This window comes from Apostichopus japonicus, chromosome 5, assembly GCF_037975245.1.
Source record: "Apostichopus japonicus isolate 1M-3 chromosome 5, ASM3797524v1, whole genome shotgun sequence".
Taxonomy (NCBI): domain Eukaryota; kingdom Metazoa; phylum Echinodermata; class Holothuroidea; order Aspidochirotida; family Stichopodidae; genus Apostichopus; species Apostichopus japonicus.
In genome coordinates, this window is record NC_092565.1 from 12,697,546 (window position 1) to 12,714,860 (window position 17,315).

The following is a 17,315-nucleotide window of genomic DNA, read 5'->3' on the forward strand; positions in this document are numbered from 1 at the left end:
TTTGTCAATCAAAAGAAATTTTAATGTCCTTTGTAAATCCCATTATTTAAGGATTTGAACAAAATATTTAGTTTGTATCATTTGAAATGAAAGAAAACTGCAACAACATATTTTTTTTTTTTTAGCAATGTTAATCATACTTTTGTATTTGCCCTTGTGTTTTAATATCTGTCTGCTTCACAGATTATTTGCGTGTGACTCGCAAGACAAAGAATCCCAGCATGCATTTCTGCTCCAATCTTACTCCATCTTACGAGAAGCTGTGGAGACACTGGACACAGAGTTATCGCACATTTCGACCCTAACACACCCCACTGAGGTATCCATTAAACCTATGTACATGATGGATGATAGCGTTGTTGCAATATAAGATTTACCATATCATTATATCATATTCTTTTGTTCTCTCTATCAAGCAATATTGCGATGTATCATTCAACAAGCCATGTCTAATTTTCAACTCAGCAAAGTTTTCTAACTTTATTACCCCATTGTTGTCCATTTTAAAGTTTCATCTTTTGCCAGCAAAATCTGTGGTGTGAGTCATTTTAAAAATGATTTTGATGTTACTTGCAAAGAGTCTCGTTTTGTGTTCTGTGATCGTCAGGTTAAAAGATTTAAAAGAATAAATTGACTTTTTATATGATAAAATTACTCAGTAATTTCAGACCCGGATTGTATGCTCTGTATTTATCCTTTAGATTTTTTTTTTTTTTTTATGATTTTGTTTTTTGTTTTTATTTGTTTATTTCTTTTCTTGTTGCAGACAAGTCTGTTGAGTTTTCCAATACAGAGAGAACTCAGTGCCATCAAAAACTCTTTTGGTGAGCTCTTGATCGACATGTTCACCATCTTTGCTGAGGAAGACAGACAGAGAAAGATGAAAGATGCACGGAAATCATCAGTGGAAAAGGTAAGACCAAAATAAATTGGAAAAAAAAGGATTAAAATATCTAACAGCAGTTTCTCTCATTTTACAAATTTTTTGATGGTAAAAGGATTATTTTAAAGAAAACCGTCACAGACCAAGATTAGTTCGAGAACGAGCCAACTTTATGGTATTTTATAAAATAGTTTATAATATGAATGAATTTCTTTTTAGTTTTTAGTTAGAGACTTTGTAGTTAGATAGTTTGTAAACTTTTACTACACATTTACCAAATAAGTTTGGTTTTGTCGAACTAAACTTAGAATAGTAGTATACTTAAATATAACAGAATACTGATAATTTGATACAGATAAATTGATACAGATATCTTGATGCAGATAATACTGATAACTGGAGTGGCTGTTCAAAAGGAGATTGTATTGTATTATATCATAACTGTTACGATACTTCTCATACTTTATTGTAAAGCAATAATTCAAGTAAATTGTAGTAGACAATGTAATATGTAAAGATTTCTCTAAAAGTATCAAAAGGAAATACAAATAAATGATGGTTAAAATGGGATTGAATAAAACATAAAAAAGAAGGATGATAGTTTTTAATATTTTTTTTAATATTGAAAAAAAAAATGTGCATTTTCCAATCCTATCATGAATATTATTTGCTTGCAGAGGGAGCCTAATATTTAATTTCAACTTGGTATTTGGCAGACAAGTTTCACCTGTCTAAAGAGCATATTGTTTAGCTCTTTATTTTGAGAGGGAAAGTTTTGCAAACAAATTTAAATATAAGGAAATTTCTTTTAGGCATTCGAAATATATGTGTCAATGATGATGTATTTAAGCATTTATTAAGTTTCTGTGAAAAGTAGTTTTTCAGTAAATGTCTTTATTGTCTGGGATATCGTGTTGTCTCAGTATATTCACACAGAATCAACTTTTAAAGGAAAACCAATAAAGCAAACCAGGGCATGTTGAATGCATTTTCAGACAATGTTAGCTTTTGACACATTTTTTTAAGGAAGTACAATCAATTTAATTTTGTGCTTTCTTATATTTTACCTTTAGTTGGTCGAGGAATACACTGCCATTACTCCTGACTTGACAGACACGGAGAAGCAGTGGCAGCTCATAGCAGGGTTAGTATGTTAAAAATATGAAATATGACAGTAACTGACTGTGTTTTATTATACCCTGACAGATGTATATTTTACATTAAAAGTGATTATTTAACAACATTATAAGCAGATAGGTAAATATCTTTAACAAGCAGGTGACTGGTTTCCGAGCTCGAAATTTTCCGTCATATGACCATTGGTCACAACTATTTTAATAGCTCACTTAAATTAGGCCCTCCTATGCTGAAACCTAACTTTTGCAATTAATAAGCAGTTTATTAAAACATATTTTCTCTCTTTGACCTTTGCAACTTTAAGAACAAATCAGATGCCAAAAATTGACAGTTTCATCTCATTCCATCTTCTGCGGTCGAGACTATATACCTCTAAGATGCAAGGATTCATCTGCATAAATATCCAAATTCACCATATCTATGAAAATGATCCCAACTAGTAACATAAACCTCTAAATTAATTTCTTTTCCCAACTTCGACGGTCTCGTGAATATCAATTATGTCACTGCTAGGATAAATATATTACCACTCTAGTACAATTAAACTTTCATGTATGATTTCATCAAGATATTATATTATAATATGTAAATGAAAACTAATGGTAATTATTCCCTATGAAATTTTTTTTTCACTGTTTCGTGAACCAAAATATAGCTTTCTTTCTGTTATCATGCCAACACCATCATATACCCTCCTTCTCTTCATTGTAGCCTAACCGCTCAGACAGCAGTCACCCATCTTGCTACAGCTGAAAGATTGTCTGGGAAATTTTCACCCCTGAGAGCTAAGGTAGGTATTAGATATAGGGCCACTGTATCAGATGCCGAGACAGATGCTGAGGGGGCTGCAGCATTCCTGCATAACACATATTAGTCTGTTGTGCTATGTAGTTTCACACAATAGACACAGCTGGTATATAGGGACAATCTCAATTGTTTAATATATATGCAGCCTTGCTGCAGAGGATGATGCAGCTGCTGCAGCTTTTCTTGTTGACATGGAGCCTAAGTGAATCACTGTGTATTGTTCTTATGCAAGTCATTTCCTTAAACAGTTTAATGTAGTCCATGTACTACTAGAAATATCATTTACCACAAGAAGAGATGACAGGTTTATTCAATCTGTATTTAATCTGAAACATTATTGCCACACTCTCTCCCAACATAACATAACACAACACCTCTACCCCACCCCTCAACCTCCTAGTTGATCCAAGTGTACTAGAAAGACCCAAAAACATAAATAACTGTATAATCATTTTTACATTCTTCACTTTAGTACCAGAAATATATATATGTTTAGCTAGAATAGGATTCTAGGTTGCCATAAGTTGGCAGTCAGTTTTTTCGTTGCTCATGTAATTGCATAGAAATAAATCTATACAATTTGATTTCGGCTTGCTGTCTACAAACTTAAATTTTGGTGACACAATTCATAACAAGTTAAGAATGCTAGAATATTTGAGCCCAAATTAATACATATGATATTTAAGGGATATCGTGCAAGTGTTACACAAGTGTTACACATTGTTGTATATCTTCTGAAAACCCAAAATGATTGTTGTCTATTACTAAACAAACATTTACCTTGAAAACATCACAGATTTTAAAATCCCTTCTGAAAGTTGTTTTCAAAATTTCAAGTGTTTTACCATAATTGAAAATGAAAAATGAGAAATCAAAATGGTACTGTCATATTTTTATGCAATTTTTCATACTAATTCACAATTTGTTATTAATGTGTGGGTCTGTTGCATTACCCTTCATTTCCCTGTCTTTAGAGTTTGCTTAATATTGGTCGTTGTTTCCGCATTCTCGGAGTCCACTATTCCCCATCAGCAGCTCATCAGTGGGATGTTCATTATATGGTAAGTAAATTGGGAACATCTCTTTTAAGATTCTTTGTACTTTTGAGTCCTAACTGAAATAAAACAAGGCCTTAAAGGCATTGAAGACTCACCCCAACTGTGTGCCACGCTCTGAAAAAGTTAACTTTCCATTGCTTGCAAGTGAAGTTTTCTACAAAATGCAGACAGTAATGAAACGTGATACCTTGTTATCTTTTATCTAGACCTGAGATGTCCACGCTGCTATGTACACTGTGTTGTGGGTATTGATCGTAGCTGTATGTACTGACTGTACACTAGTGTCTAATTACCGACGGTAACAAGCTGTGTGTGTATTTTCTGGGATCGATGGTGGTGTCTACTACTTCTGTTACACTTCATTCGAAACTAGGTCAGATTACTGGCATGAGATGTTTCTTTGTGCATGAGTCTTCACCCCCTTTAATCTTCTAGAGACAAGAGGGAAATTATTTGTTTGGGTGCAGCCCTCACTGTTTATGTCCTTCCACTCACAGTTCTATATTTTCTGTGCAGGAATATATCGGGGGGCTATTGACTCTGTAAAGGGCAACCAATGTTTACTTTATAGTGGTTCAAGCATTTGTTAGTGCTTACTCAAGCTAATGCATTTCTTAGCATGAACTTTAGCTTTGTCTTAACGTTGTTATATTAGTTTCATCAATTTATTGATTGATTTTGTAATTGATTGATTGATTTTTTATGATTTGCTTTGACTTCTTTATTCTTTTTATTACTCTTATGTATCTCATATTTGTACATCTTAAGATTGTACGCTAGTCCCATGAAAAGTGATTTGAGATATTCTTTTATGTAACGCGCTATATAAATAATTATTATTTTTGTTGTAACGTTGTACCTTTCATAATGAATGTCTTTCATAAATGGCAAACATCCAGGTGTGTATCAGAGAGTGTTGGTAGAGTGGTTAAGGCAGTTGACTTGTTGAGTCCTGGCCAGATCATTACATTGTGTCCATGGGCAAGGCACTTTATCTCCATTGCCTCTCTTTACCCCTGAGGTGTATAAATGGGGTCCTGTGAGATAAAACTGTCAGCTGGGCACTGTTTAGCTGCTGCCATGCGGAGGGATTGTCTCTATGTTTGACAGGTTAGCGTTGACCAGGGTAATATTGTTCTGCACCTTGAGCACCCTTATCAGTGGATATGTCTGCGATTTATAAATCCTCAATATTGTTATTATTATTATATTATTAACGTAAGAAAAACTCTCTCTTGTAACATTGCAGAATTTGGAAGTCACAGGAAGTGAAAATGTTGACCAACAGCAGGAAGAAGAAGAAAACAGAGATGTTGAAGGGGAAGAGGAAGAGAAAGATGAAGCTAAGCGTACGGCAGAAAGAATGGAATCCATCACTCAAAAATACAAGGTATCTGTATTTCTGGAAATAATATTCCCTGCCTCCCCCCCTCCCCCTCTCAATCAAAATTACCAACAATATCGCCGGTAACTATGTAAAATATGCAGTTTTTAGTTTAAGTTCAAAAGTTCTTGTCCCATGGCAATGGCAGACGATTTTTGAACTGATACTTCTCCATTTTAATACCTCGTTAATAATAATATTATCTATTTAATCAAGATATATCTGGATCTTTTATCTCCTTCGCTGAAAAATACAGCTTGACCAGCAGACATCGGAAAGGTACTTTGCTCAAGCAGCGGAAGTTCTCAGTCAGTGTGTACAGCTATCACTACAAGAAGATTTGAAGGTAACCTACCCTACCTGCCACATCCATCCACTGAAGTTCTTAAATTTTGTGAAATTTATGCAAATTTACAAATAAATCATTCTGTTCAGTCGTTTCTTCCTGTTTTCCCGAACGGGGTCTGCTGGATGCTTCAAAGTGAACATCAACCCCTTCTACAGCAGATGAACTTTTGGCACATATGGTAGCATATGCCCATTAAAAGCCCCATTGACTTACACACTAAGTCACAAAAGTAATGTGGTCTAGATAAAAGTCTAGATAAAAGTTCTCACTAGCTAAACGCTACCCACCACCGGATAGCTGACAAGTTGGCCTTTCATGGCACCATCAAGTTTACGTATCATGACCATGTAGAATTTTTGCTATCCGAGCCGGAAGTTTTCGTCACTTGTAAACAAACCTCTTCACTCGGTAGTAAACAATTTTCGTACGCTGCTCCTGGGAGGCCTAAAGGGGTCTAAAATTGCCTCAATTTTTTCCACCACATGTACTTCCAATCATGCTCTTCAACATGCAAGCCACAATAAACTAGATTATGATTGATAACAGGACAAAAAGGATGTTCTACTGCTGCTTTTTGGCACTTTTCCTGAAGGAGAACATTTGGGCGGATGGATATAGACTCTAATAGGAGTATGCCACCATATAAGAACATTGGCAGAGTAGTTATCAGCATTAAATTGTAAAGTTCTTCCTCTATTCACTTTCAGGGTGGTGATGTAGGCAGGTTGGAAGGCAGGGAAAGGGGGGGGAGATAGGAATACTTCACAGCATTCCTAAAGACAATTTCATTAATTACTTGAGAGTATCTTGTAGAGGTGAGTAATAAGGTTCTGTTCTGTAATTTCTTCAGGTTCAGGTTCTGTAATTTAGGTAAATGGAATGTAACCAGCTGCTGCTTGAGTTACTATTAGTGTTAGGTTTGTCATAAAGTATTTATCGATTGTACTCATTATTTCCCACCCTCAGGATATCACAGCAGCTGCCTCTCTTGATATGGTGGAGTGCTGTGGACAATTTGACCAAGTCTTGGGTTCACAGTATTTAGCTCTGTACCAGGTAGGCTGTACTCCTCTCTTACGTTCCATGGTTATAATGTTTTTCAGCCCAAATCTTCAAACTTGATTTCCCAGGATTGAGAGATATTTCTGCCTGTGAGAGTTGATAGTGATTGTTTAAAGTGAAAATCAGATGAGAATCAGATAAACAAGAAAGATATTTTTCTTGTCCAAATTTTTCATATGGATCCACATTGTCAACTCTTGTGGTCAGTTTACTTAGTATGAGAGAAGAGTGTCATTATGCTAAATTTACCTTATTTGTGCACACTATAAAATGGAATACATTAGTTAATTTGTGCTTCCATGCTGCTGTTTAGAGATACAGATGTAATATGGAAATGAATGATTTAGTAAAGAACTACTTGTAGGTTATTTTTGAAATATAAAAAAATCCAGATAAACAAGCAAAAATGTGGCTATATTAAATATTATGTGACCAAGAAACTGTAGAAACCAAATGTCTACCAGATGTGGGTATAAGTGCAGCTACACATAATGGGAAAATGTATTTTGAGTTATATTAAGACATTTTTCATGTTAAAATACATTACCTACCATTTAATTTTACCCATTAATATATGACACAAAGTTTAAATGATATCCCCAAGTACTCAAAATTTAACGAAACTTATGTGTCTTGAAATTTTGAAATGTTATACTACTTGTATAATTTATTTGGTTTTGATATTTCAGCAATTGAAAATGAAATTTGAAAAATCAACCTTATATATATTTTGTGTATAGTTAATACAACAAACTAAAGGGCTGAATGGGTCATATGGCAGAGAACTGAATTGGTTCAGCTTAGTAAGCTTGGTTTGAATCCTGTGTTTAATAAAATATAATATTTGCTCTTTTCAAATCTGTCTATTTTTATTTGTTTACTTTACAGAGTTGTCAAGCTTCTAAATCCATGAGTGAGATGTTATCTAGAGCTCAGCTAGACCCAAGTACTTCACAACAGGCTACTCTATTCCATCAGAAGGAACTGATGAGGAAGAGAGACATTGAGAGTAACTGGTCGTACAGCACCTTGTCAAAGGCTATCGTTGATAATTTGAATGATACATCAGAGGTATGTACCAGCAGAAATAGATACTATGACATTGATTGTGCGCTTTACTCATTCAAGCACATTCATTCAACAATATGAACGTATTAATTGTAAACCTATATTAATTATTTTTTTAACAATTTATTGTAACAACATAATTAATTGCTTAATTAACATATTAATTGTTAACCATATTAATTAATAATATAATTAATTATATTAATTAATAATATTAATTAAAAGGTTGGGTTATCGTGGTTCTCACAATTGCTGTGACTTTAAAGATCTAATATGTTTATTCAGTAGATAAAAGTAAGTTTCATTCAAAAGAAATACACCAATACCCAAATGTCAGAAAGTATTAAATTATACAAATATTAGTTTAGAACAAATTTCTTCATAAACACACGCTGATAATGTTCATCGCAAACATTATGCAAATTTTAAGGCTAGGCATAGGTACATTGGTGAGAATAGGTTCTATTAAAGTCTTGCAGGCTAAATAAATGTTGTGATTTTTTGGTGAAAAAGATTAACTCTCTCCATTAGTACAGACAGTGGTATAACGTTAGGATTACATAAAGTTGAATATAACCAGTTTGGAGCTCACTTTTCTGAACCCAATCTATTATAATTTTGCTCACATCCTCCATTGTTCCACACTGGAGTATAAGCTTTAGTTAGGAGTCAGTTGAGAGTGACGTAAGGAGAGATGTTACTGAGGTGGTAAGAGATTATTCTCGGTTATTTATCCTCGGATCAACCAAGTTTTAGAAAGCGTACCTGAGCAGCCAGCTGACAGGTTCTTTTATGTTTAGTGAATAACGAATCAGGTTTAATGGCAGTCATAGTGACATGGAATATTTGTCAATATATGTCAAAAACATGATATTATTGTTGATTAAATTTATAATACCTTGCTCTACTTTTTTGCTTCTTAAGGCTTGGAAGAGATTAAAGATCAGTCCTCAGCATATGGAGATAGTGAAGGAATTCCCATCAAACTTTAATGTCATCATTCTACAGCACACAGAAGACCGGTAAGCTCCCTCCCCAACACCAATTTTACCATTTCCTTTTGATTTTCAAACCTCAGCTTATTTTTCATAATTATTCATGCAATAATTGATACATTTAATCAAAGTTATATTCTAAAGTATTCATGAAAATTTTTAACCCTGTGATATAGATCCGTGTTGTATGGAGCATTTATGGAGAGACCGAAACCAGCTGGAACTAAAGAAGGGGGTAAAGGGAAGGGTGCTCCCGGCACCCCATCTAGGGCTCGACTTGTCAAGGTCAATGTGGATCCTATGGCTATTAAACACCTTACCCAAAGGTTTGTCCATTTTCGTCAAAGCTCTTGAATGTAATTTACTTTGATATCTGTTGTAGGTTTTTGGAGTTTAAGACGTACTGTAAATGTCTTCTCAGAATAAGATGATCAAGTCATCTACAGCCATTAGATATAACTATGTAGGCTATAAAGCTAACAACATTTTGCAAATTTATTTTCTTTTAATTTGGTATGTTTTTCTTTTGATTTGATATTTTTCTTTATTGGAGGAGGAGAAGGAGGGTGGGAGGGGAAGAATTGTGTGGTTTTGTTTGTTTTTGTAGTTTTATGGGGGAGTTTGGTATTTTGCTTTGTTTTTGTTTTATCTTTATTTGTCTTACATGTTTTTTTATACAGCATGAAACAGCACAAACATGAAGTGATGCAGACCCTCTTGAAACTCCAGTTTCGTAAATCACAGCAGGCCCAGAGGCTTGAGATGTTGGAGAACCTGACAGATGACATGAAGGAGAGCTTAAAGGTAAGCCCACATCTCGATTGATATAATTATAATAATAATAATAAGCATCATCAAGAAATAGACATAACCATGATATCATTGGGGGGGGGGGGAAAAATCATTGGGGGAAAGTGTCCATATTGACTAGCAGTAGGGATCATGCACCTTGTCGAAATCATGATGAAATAGTAAGGAAAATATTGTCATCCCAAAAAGGTTGTGTTATTAAAACTTGTCAAACTTGCTTCAAGTAGTTTCCTGGAAGAGTAAAGTTGGAGTTTTCTGATAACTTTGAAGGGGAAGCGTATGCCACAGCTGCAGTGTCAACTAGGGCTTTAGAACTCATGTCCAGAGTTGGACCTTCATTCCATTTTTCTGTGGACCTGGACTGTGACTAGCTGGACTCGGACTTGGATTTGGACTCAGATTTGACTCGTGTTTCTCAATAAGTGCTCTTTGTGACGGGGAACGGAAGGGTCTCGATGGGGTCGGCTGAAAAATAGTTTTCAAACGATTCCTTCCTTTGTTTCAGGATTTCACAGGAGACTTTGAAAAGGCGGAGGAACACCTTCAGGAGAGTTTCTTGGGAATCTTGAAAGAGCTTGAGGAATATCTTAGACCTGTAACTTCTTACTTCCAGCCAGTAATCAGGTGAGAATTTACTTCAACGTAGTTACCTTGGCAACTAATATGGTTTAAAATGCTCTTGTTAATGAATTGCATAATTGCCATGTGGGGACTATCAGTTACTAACCCTTAACCCACAAAGAGAGAATAAACTGTCAAAAAACTGCTTATCTCTTCAGTAAAGCACCAGTATTGTAGTAATAGTAATATATGTAGTAAATAGAAGTCAGCGGATCTGTCACTTTCATCCTTGCTGTTTCTTCTTCAAAGGCAAACAGAAATAAAAACATACTTTCTTGGATCTGACATATTTCTCAGTCAAACTTGGGAGGTATTAAAAACACCCCCCCCCACCCCCCACCCCAAAAGAAACCTACAGGGAAAGAGAAATGTTAAGCAACTTGTGTCCATTCCTTACACCAACATTGACTCTTACCTGGTCTAAATATTTCCATACTTAATAAACCTCAAACCACTCTGCCTTTCATAGCGAATCAGTCATATTTTACAGGCCCGTTCTATCTGGTTTTAGTTGAGTTACATGCATAGATGGCAATAAGAGAATTATTTCCTGAATCTATTGACTAATCTGTTAATATTCTCTCACAGTCAGCTGGATGCCGCCTGCGCTCCAGTCGGTAAGGACTCCTCCGCTAGTGGTCCAGAAGAGTTCATCATCCTCCTCGCCGATAGATGGTTACTGGAGATGCCTCTGGAAGCTCTAGCTCTGGTATCATCACCAAACTTCACCTCCATCAGCAGAGACTTCTCCTTGCAGATGTCACATCATCGAATTCACAAAGAACCAGAAGGTATATTATACTCCTCCTCCTCCTCCTCCTCCTCCTCCTCCTCCTCCTCCTCCTCCTCCTCCTCCTCTTTGGATTTAAGTTGTTGGCTGTTTGTGATCAATATGAAGCGATCATCCGATGCTAGACAGATATAGTTTTCCATCCAGGAATGCTTAAACTGCATACTTAGTTTGATGGCGTATGGCTGACCTTTCAAACTGGAAAAAAAAATGTTTTCTCTGAGGTCACTGGTGTTGGAATTCAAACCTAGAGGATTTCATTTTGCTCTTTTCCAAAAAAAAAAACGTTTTTGAAGTTGACTAATACAGACCATTCACTTTTACCTTCAACTGGCTATTTATTAAACTGATAGGTTTGTTTTCTGAAGAAAATTTAGTTACCATTTCAGAGCTGTATCTCAGTTTGGGGCAAGATAATGAGATAAAAATATCCAATCACTGGGTGATCTCTTTCAACTTTTGACCAGATACCTTTAGTTTTATCAAAAATTGTTCTCATAAAACCAAATGTTAATGAAAGAACTGAGTGTGTATTTTCACAGCAACCTTAAAACACCCTATTGTTTGTATATGGATATTTTGAATCCAAATTTTTCCTCACTGTTTCTCAAATCTATTCTACTTTAATTTTTGTTTTATACTAAAAACAAACCTTTCTTTGGAATAAAAAAACAAATTATGAACAACAAAAATTGTGGTAGGTACGATTTTGTCAGCGACATTCAAAAACAAAAAGTAATTTTAAAAGTGCGTATTCCAAAGTTTATTCTTCTTGTTTTTTTTTTGACTGTTTGTTTTAGAAAATACATAATATCAGTCTACATATAATATCCATATACTATGAGTCCACACATAATATGAGTCCATAATGCCCACAATTTAAATGCTAACAATAGCCCTGAAAGACCTATCTGGACAACCTTTGATATTTTTCTTCATGCTCAACACTACTATTGTTAAATAAATCATTGTTTCTGGTGTCCTTATTCTTTAACTTCTTTCCCTGCAGCGGCCCCAACCGATGATGGAGACGACAAGAAGAAGAAAGCAGCAGCAAAGGATAAAGCAGCCAAGGAGAAAGAGAAAAATAAAAATGTCAAGATGGTGAGTTGTGTTTGGAAATACAATTCATATGTCTCATCTTTTATTTTTGGTTCAGATGTCAGTGCTTTTCTACTGTTTTGTTTATGTTCTGTTTGAAACTCAGAAAACCGACATATGTCACGATTTCTCTTAGTATTATTTATAACAGTCAACACAGTCTGCAAATAAAAGTATGACATATGTTTTTTTTCTGTATGTGGCAGCTTAACACGGTGATTGGTCAATATCCAGCTGCTGCTGGTATCAGCCAATGAGAGGAATTTAACAGGAAAATTAAATAATAATAATACTGTTATATGTCAGCGACATCTTTAATGTAAAACTTTACCATGATCTGTTTATGCAAGGACCGTATTTGGACTTTAACCAACTATGGTTTATTTCTTGTGATGAAATATTTCTTCTTTTTTTTGGGGGGGGAGGAAGGGGGGCTCGCAATTGCTGACTTCAAACATCCACATTAGTGTAGCCAAAAAAAGACACACAGGCTTCTGTAAAAGGCAAGAATTTAACAATAAAATTGCATGTTTATGATTATTTAGTTTAACTGCAAGCAGGTTGCTATTATCATTTCTCCAATATTTGCAACTAGCCTTAAGTCTCAGTTTTTGTTGAGTACTTTTGTTTTTTACTTCATCTGTTGATAATATTTGTATCTTTTATAGATTCCAATAGACAGAACTCCTCCTGCATACTGCCTCCCAGTGGATACCAATACCTTCAAGTGTATCCTTCTAATATGTGATATTTCTATCAAAATATCTCATTTATCTTCCACTTTTAATTCCAATATTCTGTGTGAATTGACCAAACTTTCCACAGCTTATTCTGCTTTACTTTCAAGTACAAACGCTTCATATTTTGCTTGCACTTTTAGTAAGGTAACTTGTATAAATAAATGGTTAGTATTATCTATTTGATAATTTTATTGGAAGAACTTTTAATATCAAGGCAAACAGTACACTCTCTGCTCAGCCTCTTCAGCAAGTGAATAGTTGCTAGTAGAATTTTTATTGAGGGTAACTTAGATAAAATTTGCTTTTAAAAGGTTGATACTCTTAGCACCCTTGACTGATTACACCATACAGATATCATTGATCCATACTGTGATGTTGTGAAGACAGGTCAGTTTTAATGTCATTTCCATTACATCATAATAATAATAATAATAATAATAATAATAATAATATTCCACTTTTATATAGCGCTTTATACCAGCGATAGGTCTCAAACCGCTTTACATATGTTATATTACCCCTGGTCAATGATAACCTGTCCCAGAGACAAGCCCTCTAAATGGCTCCAGTTATATACTGCGCCCAATGACAAGTTACCTCAGAGGTACCCATTTAATCCCTGGTTGTAGCGAGGCAATTGAGATAAAGCATCTTACCCAAGGATACAACGTAGTGAACTAGACAGGAGTTGAACCAGCAACATAAGTAGTTTAGTATTGGTTCCCATTTATGGCCACACTGTTAGAAATACCCATAATGTGTTAATAGTATACACAGGCCTTTAGTCAACATGCATACTGTATTCATATATGTTATAGGAGAAAGCATATTGACAAAACATGATCAACATTTATATGATGGACATGTATACATAGGAAAATATAACACTTCAAGATAGTCAGACCTCAAACTGTACTCATATGCTGACTGTAGCAGAATTAACTTTGACAAATGTCAGCTTAGGAAAGATGTCTTTGGCAGTAACAGTACAGTAATGTGTTTGATCAAACTAGTTGCCATTCATTCATTGCAGTAGGTGATACTGATGTAGTTACAGTACCTTTAAAATGTCAATCTTTATTCTAATACCCTCTACAGATGATAACAGTCCCATAAAAGTCACGCAAGATGCCCTGACCGTATATCAGAACCAGTTTACAGCCAGATGGGAGGGCATTATGGGTGATGATCATGTACCAAGGTATGACAAATAAACAATATATGAATAATATATGAAAAACAAAATGCAAATAATATCTCTTGATGACACATGATAACAATTCAAAAGTGTTCAAATTTCAATAATGACATGAACCAGACATGGTTCAGCATGATGTGAAATGCAACTGCATCAAGGATGCAGGCATTACAGCTATTAGTAGAATAAGGGTGTGTGTGTGTTGGGGGGGGGGGGGGGGGAGGATATTGGAGGGGATAAGGATGGAAAAGGGTGAGCTGAGAAGAGATAGATGGGACAAAGCAGGTTGGATGAATTAAAGCAATTACATTTTGCATAATTTGTTTTAAAAAGGGTAGCTGTACTTTCCAATGAAAATAATTTGAAATATTTTAAAAACTTGTATATAACTTTATAGATAACTGAGATGCTTAATATGGCTTTACCTGTTTTCTGATGTAAACCATCATAAATTCCATTATTCCATTTGTATTTGATTTATATCTTATATTTCTCCTATTGAGGCATTTTTGGTTTCTTTCACATAGCAGGGTGATTAACATACTTAATAAACCCTCAAGGAGACAACTTCAAAGGAACTATCTTTTTTTGTTTATGTTTGTTTTTCATTCGTAGCCTTGGAGAATGGGAACAACAGATTACTGACTGTGGTAGCTTCATCTTCTATGGCCTTGAGAAATTCTTTTCTCATGTTCCTCCATTTAAATTAGCTCCAATGAATCTAGCCGGTAGGTGACATATTTTACTTCACCATTACAATTTAATCACAGCTCTGCCCTTATAGCTGAAAGTTAAAAATCCATCAAGACCTGTTTTATCAGTTGTTTTTAGATCTTGATCTTTCACTTGCCGTCACTTTGCAAAATGAAAGACTTAAAAGTTTAAGGTATCATACTCCTGTACCGTACAAAATCCTGCTTGGATCTACGATAGATTTAAAAGGTAAGGTATCGCACTCCTTTACCATACAAAATCCTGCTTGGATCTATGGTAGATTTGAAAAAGTAAATTATCATACTCCTTCACTGTACAAAATCCTGCTTGGATCTATGGTAGATTTAAAAAAGTAAAGCATCGTACTCCTTTACCGTACAAAATCCTGCTTGGATCTATGGTAGATTTGAAAAAGTAAATTATCATACTCCTTCACTGTACAAAATCCTGCTTGGATCTATGGTAGATTTAAAAAAGTAAAGCATCGTACTCCTTTACCGTACAAAATCCTGCTTGGATCTATGGTAGAAGCCAATTATTAACTATTTATATCATCTGTAAACTAAGTAATGTGTCATGAAAATTGGAACTCACAGCAGCATGAAAGACCTTGAAATGATTTCTCAACATTAAGTCTTAGATACTTTCTTTTGTCTTTCTCTGTTTATTGACAAAATGAATATTCATAAATAAAAATACTTTCAAGTCTGTCATGTTTACATATTATGATTACATATTTCATTTGTCATATTTCATTTGTCATATTTCATTTGTCATATTTCATTTGGCAAACACCAGTTTCTTTGCCTGGAATATCAGTAATGCACAATTCATCTCATTCTAGTCAGTAAATGTTATATCTTTACAATACCCAAGGACATTCAATTGAGGGCAGAAATTCTTTACTCTCTCTAAAGTTTCTAGTATATATTTTTCTACATATATCACAGATTGTAATTTGGCAATGTTACTGGACATGGCCCAAACAAGCGACAGTTTTATGAGACAGTCAAAGATAGACGTGGAGAAGAGGTGAGGCAAAGCATTTGAACTTATTCAAAAGTAGTAAAACTATTCAGTTTAGTGCACACTATGTTTACTTGTCCTTGTTATATGTAAATCAGATCTTACATATCTATTCCAGTGTTAGTCTGGGGATCAGATACTGTATGTTGATGCTTTTCCAAGAAAGACAAATGTGCCTCGACCAATTCGTTAAACTATACCTCCATCAATGTAACAATTAAACGAGATTGGTAAGTTTAGCTAATTCAGTTTTAGAATTTGGAATTGAATTTCCAATGTTTCTCCCTATTTTTTTTATTATTCAAGATAAGTCTTTCAAATATATTTTTGGTATCTGATGGTATGAGGTAAAAACACAAAATAAATTTGACAAATGACTGACACTGGCCTATATAAAATTGCACATAAGGAATCATCTGATCATCAAGGCGTAATATTTGATGACTTTTTTTATTGTTAATCTCATAGTTTTAAAACAGCCTAGTGTTAGTTTTAATGAGCTATTTAATTATACAGTTATACAAGTCATAACGACGTTGGGTGTTTACTCTCGATCGTTTCTCCATCCTTCCCGTCCAGCTCAAATGATCTGTCGTTAGAAAAGCCGGTCGATACCGCCATGTTGCTGAGTTTGACAGGAGTGAGTTGCATCCTAGCCAACCAGTGGCATTGCAGCCTTACAGATAATGCCAGAAACATCCAAACGATCTTAAAAGGTAATTATAATGAATCATAAGTTATTGCAATACATCAATAACAGCCCCCACCCCGGGAAAAAAAATTGGTTTGGGTAAAATATGGTTTGATAAATTTGTATGTTTGCACATTTTACAAATTTTCCAAATAACATGAATACACAGTATGATGGTTGGGATAAACCACAGAAAGTTCCAATCCATACCTCCCTGCTGACATGGTTATTGCATAATTGTTTAGCTAAACAAGTTGTAGCAATACTGCATCTCGTTTTTCCTTTTTCCAAAGCGATTCTTGAGACTGGTCGTACTTCAGGACAGACGGTTAGAAGGATGTTCATTCCACACTGGAGACCTCAGGGTGAAGAACCATTGGGTGAGGAGGAGGAGGGGGAGGAGGATAAGGTGGGAACACCTCAACCGGGACAAGGGAAAGAGAAGGATGGAGCGGGGAAACCAGCAGATAAGAAGGTGAAGAGTGCAGACAGCAAGTCCAGTAAGGCAAGTAGAGGAGGAGGGCAGAAGGGGAAACCTCCCACCTCTGGGAAGAAGAAGCAGAGTAGAGATGAAGCTGAGTTAGCAGTGGTCCAGCAAGAGAGTAAAGAGGATGGAGGAGCTAAAGAAGAGGATGTTTTCTTGAAGAGAAATTGGTACAACGTAGTATGCTATGGATTACCAAACCTCATGGTTGCAAATGTCTAGATTTATGGTCCTTTAGTTGGTAAGGTACTCTAATAGTTTCAAAATTGAGTGTATTGAGAAGAAGGCAAGTTTAAAGCCAATTAGCTTTTAGGTTAAAACCTGGTGCATCGAATGGGGGGGGGGGGCAGTGGTGGGGGGAGGGAGGCTGAAATGGGTAGGGGGAGAGAAACTGTGT

At 35.2% G+C, this 17,315-nt stretch overlaps 1 protein-coding gene across 7 annotated transcripts in view; it reads left to right on the forward strand.

The window, feature by feature from the left end:
- Positions 1 to 17,256, forward strand: part of LOC139967699 (cilia- and flagella-associated protein 46-like) — a 52,697-nt gene extending 35,441 nt beyond the window's left edge. For 6 of the 7 annotated variants that reach the window (XM_071971722.1, XM_071971716.1, XM_071971719.1 and 3 more), the window contains 22 exons: positions 184 to 319; positions 767 to 913; positions 1,957 to 2,027; positions 2,732 to 2,810; positions 3,802 to 3,888; positions 5,135 to 5,275; positions 5,526 to 5,615; positions 6,585 to 6,674; positions 7,569 to 7,751; positions 8,673 to 8,770; positions 8,920 to 9,069; positions 9,424 to 9,547; positions 10,059 to 10,177; positions 10,763 to 10,965; positions 11,974 to 12,068; positions 12,734 to 12,794; positions 13,157 to 13,192; positions 13,904 to 14,006; positions 14,619 to 14,731; positions 15,668 to 15,749; positions 16,323 to 16,459; positions 16,728 to 17,256. In XM_071971722.1, the coding sequence (XP_071827823.1) occupies positions 184 to 319; positions 767 to 913; positions 1,957 to 2,027; positions 2,732 to 2,810; positions 3,802 to 3,888; positions 5,135 to 5,275; positions 5,526 to 5,615; positions 6,585 to 6,674; positions 7,569 to 7,751; positions 8,673 to 8,770; positions 8,920 to 9,069; positions 9,424 to 9,547; positions 10,059 to 10,177; positions 10,763 to 10,965; positions 11,974 to 12,068; positions 12,734 to 12,794; positions 13,157 to 13,192; positions 13,904 to 14,006; positions 14,619 to 14,731; positions 15,668 to 15,749; positions 16,323 to 16,459; positions 16,728 to 17,140 (2,758 nt within the window). In that variant the 3' untranslated portion in view covers positions 17,141 to 17,256. The remainder of the gene's footprint in view (positions 1 to 183; positions 320 to 766; positions 914 to 1,956; positions 2,028 to 2,731; positions 2,811 to 3,801; positions 3,889 to 5,134; positions 5,276 to 5,525; positions 5,616 to 6,584; positions 6,675 to 7,568; positions 7,752 to 8,672; positions 8,771 to 8,919; positions 9,070 to 9,423; positions 9,548 to 10,058; positions 10,178 to 10,762; positions 10,966 to 11,973; positions 12,069 to 12,733; positions 12,795 to 13,156; positions 13,193 to 13,903; positions 14,007 to 14,618; positions 14,732 to 15,667; positions 15,750 to 16,322; positions 16,460 to 16,727) is intronic. The other variant, XM_071971717.1, reaches the window with a different exon arrangement.
- Positions 17,257 to 17,315: the final 59 nt, after the last annotated feature.